Source organism: Dendroctonus ponderosae, unplaced genomic scaffold (genome assembly GCF_020466585.1).
Source record: "Dendroctonus ponderosae isolate FM_Combo_2020 unplaced genomic scaffold, Dpon_F_20191213v2 Dpon_F_20191213_1, whole genome shotgun sequence".
Classification (NCBI taxonomy): Eukaryota; Metazoa; Arthropoda; class Insecta; order Coleoptera; family Curculionidae; genus Dendroctonus; species Dendroctonus ponderosae.
The window spans coordinates 5,099,001-5,107,864 of NW_026017110.1; the positions used below are offsets into that span (position 1 = coordinate 5,099,001).

The 8,864-nt window shown below is 35.2% G+C and overlaps 1 protein-coding gene across 1 annotated transcript in view; it reads left to right on the top strand.

The window, feature by feature from the left end:
* Nucleotides 1-7,788, top strand: part of LOC109533099 (FMRFamide-related neuropeptides) — a gene marked incomplete in the record, with an annotated part of 17,842 nt that extends 10,054 nt beyond the window's left edge. The window contains 2 exon segments of the mRNA XM_048665889.1: nucleotides 4,801-5,063; nucleotides 7,063-7,788. Of these exon segments, the coding sequence (XP_048521846.1) occupies nucleotides 4,816-5,063; nucleotides 7,063-7,393 (579 nt within the window).
* Nucleotides 7,789-8,864: the final 1,076 nt, after the last annotated feature.

Below are 8,864 nucleotides of genomic sequence, written 5' to 3' on the forward strand. Positions count from 1 at the left end.
GGGTGTTTTCAGTCAAAAATGACAAAGTAAATCAAATTTTGCTAGAAAATTCGCCCCCTTCATCGGTTTTCCTTTTCAGCTTCGAATTTGGCACAGAAACCGAATAATTTTATTCAGTTTTTTACCGAATGTAATTAGAACTATCTTAGAAAAATGACCAGAAAGCAAAACTTTACGAAAAATTATTAGGAAAATTCGCCGCCTTCATGGCTCTGAAGATTTCTAAAGTTTCTTTAAATTTTCAGATCATTCCAGTTTTAACAAAGTTTACACTAAACAATTTTTTTACGCGAAAAACGCATTATTTTTTAGTTTTACTCAAAATACTGGCAAGTTTTAAGGTATTTTCTGTTAAAAATTGTAAGATCAACACTCGCCCCCTTAACCGCTTTGCAAAAATGTTTGGAAAACTTTTTGCAGCTTCAAATTATGGACAAAACTCGAATAATTATTTGTAGGTCTTTTTCCAAAAATATTTACTCGAACTGAAAGAGCGAAAGTTTATAATCATTTATTTGCAAAAGTATTGGAAACTGGAGTTTCTTCACTTGTAGGTCAATATTTCTAAACAACACTGTCTCTAAACAAAAAAACCGCGTTTTTCTTAACATTTTACTGTAAAATACTGGCAAACTGAATCTTTTATGCAAAAAAATTTCTCTCAATCTGCAAAAATCTTTGGACTCAGTTCTGTTGCTGGGAAAATCCAGATGACTTTTTTTTTAGTTGTTTGAACAAAGTAGTAAAACGTTACTCAGAAAAAATGTTAATGACCCTTTTTTAGATGATGATGAAAGTTCCAGTCTCGGGTCTCGTAAAGCATTAACAAATGAATCATTAACCGATGAGTTATAACTCGTCAACTCAGTGAGCGGCAACAACTCAATAGCGCAACTCAAGAGAGTGTTACCCAGGCCTAGGCGCAAAACCGGTAAAGACTAGCACCTTCCGAAATCTGTACCCACTTACTTCAGGAACAGTTCACCGTTCCGAAGACGCGGAAACTTACATTGTTTTGCAGTTAAAATGAAAAGTAGAGACCCAAAAAGTCGCATTTTTTTTTCAAACAATATATTGCAGAAGTATTTCGAAATCTTACACTGCAGGCTCTGATATTCTGGACATTTTATTTAGAAGCTCTTGAATGTCTTGTGCTGAGAAAACTGCTAGTGCTAGCACGCATTATTTATCACACACCGAAGCTTCGCTATAATAAACCAATTAAAAGTTTTCCTAAGCTATCTTAGCTATTGTTCGATGCACTGCTAGTTGCTCACAGTGACAACTGCGATGGCTGCTGATTAAATGCTGAATACGTACACCTGCTTAAGAGATAACGTTGCTAATTAGGGACAAAGAAAAATTCCCGTAGCACTGTCATTAAAGCATTCTTTCAGTTCTTGCACGCTCTCACCAGATTCATTTATTTCAATCAACATTACATCCCTTTAACGCGCCGTATATCAGACATGAAAAGGTAAAATATGATGCCCTATATGTATAGTAAGTAGGTTGGGGGGATTTATTTGAAAAAATGGCTTCAGCATTGACCGTTAGCGGAATTAATTCAGCTGCTTTTATTTTATTCGTTGCTAGTTGGGACCGTCTGAAGTTTTCCACCTCTATCGGGCTGCTGCTGCTACTAAGATATTCATACTTGTACGATTAATTATAGAACTGAAAGGGGAGCCAAGCATTAAAGGTCACTTGCAACTTTCCGGTAAAAATTGAATTTGGAGGGAGGTATAATCAATGCAAATTGGGGCCACATAATTGGCCCAAATGGGGCGTTTTACATGCTGTCCAAACAGAATATCGAAGTGCGCCTCCTTAAGGGGCAACCGAAGGCTTTAGAAGTACAGATAATACATTCTTTTGGCTCCAAACATAAATCTATTATTAGCAGTGAAAGGTAAATACTTACATAGTGACTTCTGCACATTTTCCGTTTGAAAATGGCACATTTCACGAAAAAAAAACATCAATTTTATCAAGTACTAATCAGGTTTGCAAGTTTTGAATGCAATTTTGACGTTAGTCAAAAATGGAGTGACTGCGGCTATATTCGTCCTTGTTTTACTCAAGTAAAGCAATGCACGTGTAACAGATCAAACCGCTCATGACGTTGACTGATGTTAGCGGGACATTCAAATATTCAAACATTTGTATACAGAATGTAATAAAATTTGTTCGCCATAGGAAATGTGATTTTGCTTAAAATAGCACAGAACGAAAAACTGCAAGGAAGCAAAAAAAACTGTCTAAATTGAATCGGCTTTCCCAGGGCTTTTATTCATGTTGTATAAACGAAAATAGAGGTTTTTGTCCCAAAGGCCAGAAACTCGCGATCAAGGCATGGAACATCATTCGAATGGAGAACCTATGGGTTCGATTGCATTTTATCATTTTTCTCGAAAAATTTGCGGTGAAAAACTAGAAAACACGAAGGAAATGAGATTTGCTGTAAATAAACATAAGCTTTTTAAAGATAAATTTGAAAAAGAACGTGTAGATGCCTCATGGGCAAAGGAAGTAATGAATAATGTGTCTTAATGAGGTCCTGGACCGAAAGTCTTAGTCTCATCATGTAATGTACAGAGTGGTGCAACTAAGACGGGATGCAAAGAATATTGCAGTATACTTTTGATCATGTGCTTACGGGACACCCTGTATATTCAAAACGTCTCAGATAAAATTTAAATTGATTCTTAAAAATGTATATACAGGGTTATTCACGCTATATAGCACGGAAGTTTGCGGCTAAACCGTTTGATTTTTAAAAAGTATTATTTTATGAATTGTCCGACGCCTACTGAGCGCACATTTTAAAAATATTTTCGCAGTGTACAGGATGTCCCAAAAGTTCTAAAGGTATCAAAGTTGCGTTTTTTTAAATAGAATGTCCTGTATATTATTGCATTTTTGGATTCGCTGAACAAAATAAGTGTCTGTTTTAATAAGGTTTATAACACCTAAATCTTAAGGTTTTTTAAATAATACGAATTTAATCAAAATCTAATTTTCACGTGTCAAATACTTTAGAAGTATTTAAGTTATGTAAGCGTAATTTATAGTGAAGTGTAACAAGATATAATATTTTATATCCCAATGATAATAAACTTACCATGTTATACAGGGTGTCCACAAATTTAAACTAATCAAATAAGAACTTAAAGTGGCTCTAACTTGATTAATTTAAATACAACCCCATATTTTTTAACTTACCAGGAAATGCAATTTTTAATTACCTATCGAATGGTATTAGGATGTTAATAGCTAAGTTTTCGCCTTTTTTATAACTTAACTTATTTTGCTCAGAGAATCCAAAAATGCAATAGGGTATTTCATTTAGAAAAACACAACTTTGATACTTTTAGGGCTTTTGGGACACTCTGTACATTACAAAAATATTTTTAAAATGTGCACTCTTGAAGCGTCTGTGGATTCATCAAATATGATTTTGCAAAAAACAAACGGGCTACCCGCAAACGTCCGTGCCGTATAGCGTGAATAACCCTGTAGAGATAGTAATATAGAAAATAACTGGTTTTAATATGATTGTTTTAAAAATGATTTCAAAATTACGTAGAGGAGAGTAATTTATAATTTGAGACGAGTAGAATATACAGGGTGTCCCGTAAGCACATGATCAAAATAATAATGCGGTATTCTTTGCACCGAAAGAAGACGATCTGACCTAACTTTTATTAACAAAAACTGTCTGGCTCCTCTGCTATTGATGGTCAAAGCTCTTTAAAAAAATTATCTTTTTCGAAATATTGGGAAAATGATACGATTTATTTAAGTGAAACTCGCTGTGAAATTGTTCTTATGTCAGATTCATAGTTTGGTGAAACAAGCGAATTTAGCCGTTTTGGACAAGTGGAGAATTCTTGAGGGTCGTGGTACAAAAACTACCAGAACTTTTTATTTGGTGGATAAAATCAAACTCAATTTTTTTTGGTTGATACACTAATTATTTGTTCACAATCTTATGCTCTTTGTAAAATCTTGTAGCATTCATAGATTTTGCGAAAAAAATATCTTTCTGTTTTCTTGTCACTTAGCAATGTTAGATATTTACTGCAAATATCGTGATGCGAGGCATAAAATCATTATCAATCAATCTCACAAATTCGTTTTGAATAACCTCTTCTAATGAAGTGACTGACATGGTCAAAGTATTAGCGTTTCCCGAAGACAACTTGCGTGAAAGCGTACGCGTTTATTTGTGATAAAATTGTGAACAAATGATTAGTGCATCAACAAAAAAAAATTGATTCCATCCACCAAATAAAAAGTTCTGGTTCTAGTTTTTGTATCACGACACTCAAGAATTCACTACTTGTCCAAAACGGCTAAATTCGCTTGTTTCACCAAACTATGAATCTGACATAAAAACGTATTCACAGCGAGTTTCACCAAAATACATCGTACCATTCTCCCGATATTTCAAAAAAGATAAATTTTTTGAAGAACTTTGACCATCAATAGCCGTGGATCCAGACATTTTTTGTTAATAAAAGTTAGGTCAGATCGGCATCTTTTGATTTAAAGAATATCGCGGTACCCTTTTGATTATGTGTTTACGGGACACCCTGTATTTACGTCGGTAATTAAATTTCAATAAAATGTTTGTTGCATTTATTGCCGACCACCTTGTATATTTGAAATGGGTTTTTGGGTTCTAAGGTCCACTCAATTGACACGAATTCGATTGTAAAATACGTTTTTGTTCATATTTAACATCTGTTTCAATCACCCACCCTGTATAAGAACGTACCTCCATGTTTTGTTGCAGACAATTGTTTTTCCATGGGGCTGTCGGTCATTTTGATGGCATTGCTTCTGCTTCAATCGGCGCTGTCGCTAACCGACGACTCTTTTGAGGGATACGAGATCTTCGGGCCGGATGAGGAGGCCGACATGGAGCCCTACATGGACCGACAGTCCAGAGGCAACGACAAATTCCTGCGGTTTGGAAAAGCCTTTTGGGACTACGAGAGCGGCAACGAGGCCCCATACAGCGACAAAGCGGACCAACGGCCCCCCAGAACTGGAAGGCAAGGAAAAAACGATCACTTTATTAGGTTCGGTCGTAGTAAGCAGGACTTTAGGCGGTACGAGTTCACAAGTTTTCTACTGCTAAATCGGGCTAAAGGCTACTTTAATACTAATGCACGTCAAAAGGACCAAAGTGTACCGTTAGCTGGGATTTTAAGCAGTAATTGCACGATTATTACACTGGAAATTTACTTTTGCACCGAGCTTAATTACTTTTCCACATACATTTCCACAAAAGAACCCCCCTAGGCCTGGGTAACTCAGTGATTTTGGAGTTGGCGCAGTGCCACGCAAATGGCTTGGTGCGCCAACTCAACGCACCGGCGCAGTAACTCAGCTCCGTTGCTGCGAAAATGTTGATCACTTTTTTTTACTTGCTTTTAGATTTAATTTAAGGGCCATTTATTAATTAMATTTTTTAAATTTYTTCAAAATTTCAGAATTTTCCAGTTTTAGCCAAGTTACTCTTTCTTCTAAATTGTCAATTTTCTAAAGTTTCACTTAAAAATGCTGCCWTGGTCGCTTTGTAAAAAGTTTTTAAATCCCTTTSCAGCATTGAATTTGGAACAAAAATCAAATAATTTTGCATTAAAAAAAGGAACAGAATAAGCGAAAGTTTAAAACAGATTATTTGGAAATCTCGTCACCTCCATTCCTCTGAAGACTGTTGAATTTGTTAAACAATTTAATATTTTAGTTTTGGCTTTATTTTTTTTGCTTTACTTTCTACTCAAAAACGCTCTATTTTGTAGAGTTTCACTTAAAAATTCTGACGGTCTGGAAGTCTTTTACTTGAAAAATTCTATCATAAATGTATAGCTTTGTACAAATTTTAAAAAAACTTTTTTCAGCGTCGAATTCGAGACAACAACGAAAATAAATTCTTCCCGTTTTTTCCCGACAACTATTAAGGTTTTCTCCAAAACTGATCATGAAACTTCTTTTCTGACAATAATCGGGTCTGTTCAGCCAAAAATGAGAACATTAATTTTGCTAGAAAATTCGCCGCCTTCATCAGTTTTCAGGGAACTTTAGGAAACCCTTTTCAGCTTCGAATTTGGCACAAAAACCAAATAATTTTATCTAGTTTTTTACCGAAAGTATTTATGATTATCTTGGAAAAACGACCAGAGTACAAAAGTTTCAAAAAATTATTTGAAAAATCTCCGCTCTCATTGCTCTGAAGATTTTTAGTTCCTTTAAATTTTTAGGTCATTCCAGTTTTAACAAAATTTCTATTAAACAATTTTTTCGACGCAAAAATCGCATTACTTTTTAGCTTTACTTAAAATACTGACAAACCTTCRGKTATKTTCCAWGAAAAATTATGAGATAAATTTTATTGGAAATATTTATTTATTATATTATTTATAACACTCGCCTCTTTAAGCGCTTTGCAAAAATTTGTGGAAAACTTTTTGAAGCTTCGAATTATGGACAGAACCCTAATCATTATTTCTGGCTCTTTTCCAAAAAATATTTCCCCGAACTGAAAAAGCGAAAGTTTATGATCATTTATTTGGAAAACTATTGAAAACTGAGGTTTCTTCCCTTTCAGGTCAATATTTCTAAACAACACTGTCATTAAACAGAAAAACAGCGTTTTTCCTAACGTTTTACTGTAAAATACTGACAAACCGAATATCTTATGCAAAAAAATTAAGAAATCGGTTTTACAAGTAAACTCGTCGACCTTCTTCGGACTCATTTCTGTTGCTGGGAAAATCTAGAATACTTTTTTTAAGTTGTTTGAACAAAGTAGTAAAACGTTAGTCAGAAAAAAAAATCTTGAGTGAATTTCCTCCTTTTTTAGATGTGAAAATTCTAGTCTCGGGTCTCGTAAAGCTTTAACAAATTAATTATAACTCATTAACCGATGAATTATAACACGTTAACTCAGAGAGTGGCAACAACTCAATAGCGCTCAACACAGTGTTACCCAGGCCTAAACCCCCCAGACGGTTTTACAGATATTAGAAAAATGCGTTTTTTAAACAGTCTTCCAGACAATCCTCAGCAACGCTCGGCCAGGGACAAATCCAGCTTCCTGCGGTTTGGCAGAAGCATAAGTGAGGGCAGCAAGAAGAAGCGCGACAAACGGCAGGCAGCAGCCAGCGCAGATGCTCTGAAGCGCCATGAGAACTACCTGCGCTTTGGCAGAACCGCCAGCTCCAACTTTATGCGCTTTGGACGCAACTTGGGTGCGCAGGGCGGTCTTTCCGAAGAGGAGCTAATAAGGCCCAGTTTGGAGTCCCGCAACAGGCACTTACTAGACTACTTGAAATCGCTTCTACGACAATCAGATGGCAGGATTAGCCATCTAAATTAAATCTCCAATTTTGACTGATTTTTTCGATAAAATTGCCTCCCCATGTTCGTTCTAAGCGGCTGGAACCCTTTGCAAAGGGTCTTGGGACGTGCATGGGGGAGCGCTTTAGCCGGACGTATACCTGGGGGCTTACAACTCGTATCTTTAGTGTTTATTTTTTATGTATTTGGCTCAATGCTTGGTTAACTACCGGGATATATTAAGCAAGTTTAGTTTAGAACAAGTCTGGATGCTGGATTCCCACCCCTATATATTAGTATTATCCATAAAAGTAGGCAGATGATTGGTTGAACTTGATGTTGTACTACAAGTAAGCACTAATCAGCCCTTGATATTAACGTTAATTGATACTTTATTGTAAAAATGGCATTAATAAAATTGCGAAAGTTCTTTTATTAGTTTATTTTATTTTGTCCGCCACTGACTGGAGAATTCACTCATTGTCCGGGTTTTGACAACATTTTTGTTAGAAATCCAACTGAAAGCTGCATTTGTTCGGCCTATTGTAATTAATGACACGTATTGATGGATTGTCACTGTCAAACAGTCGAGTTCATGAGGTAATAATACAGTGGCGTAGCCTAGATTCCTACAGAGAGATATTTTCTAGGGTGTTCCATAACGTTAATTTTTACCATTCTTTGGTATTTTTTGTTTGAATGTTTCTGATGCATTGGTTTTGACAGAGAAAGTTCTATTCATTGAATAAAGCAAATTAATGATAGAAATAGATCACAAAGAAGAAAAATAAAGTGAGAAAAATTATTATAAAAAATACGTCGGAAAGGCACTTTCGACTTAATCGGTAATCTTCAGGACCAATAAAACCAGATAAAGTAAAAATTAAAACCCAACTGGTCGTGAGTTAATTTCAACCAAAGAGTGGGTGTTAAGCAATGTACCTACAGGGTGAGTTTCTTTCGATGACTAGTACAGGGATCTTCGGAACTAGAGCAGTTACGAAGAAAGTCAAATGAACAAAGAATTGTGGTTTTGAATGCTCTACTCGAAACCAATTTAATTTTTCTAAAATTTGACTGCTGTCAAGAGATATTTGGGAAAAACTTAATTATGGTAAATTTGTAAATTACTCCTAGTTCCGTTGATATTAAATTGACAGGAAAACATTTAATAGAAAACTTGTAGGAAATTGAATTCCAAATAAAATGGCATAAGATTCTCCAAAATAGCTGTATTTTTTATACAAATTTTATTTTTTTTTAATGGCAACCATGCTTGATTATTTCTTCACCGAATAGAGCATTTTGCTACGATTTCTGTGATATATCACATTGTTAGGTTTTTTTCGAAAATAAAGTGTCTGCGAACAATTTCTACTTGTTCAATTTAGTTGTTCTCAGTTGGCCATGGAAAATAGTATCAGACATACAGCATTGTTTCTATAGCAACAAATAGTAACAGTATGCTTAACGCTTAAAGTTGGCAATAACCTTATTTTAATTAAGACCGC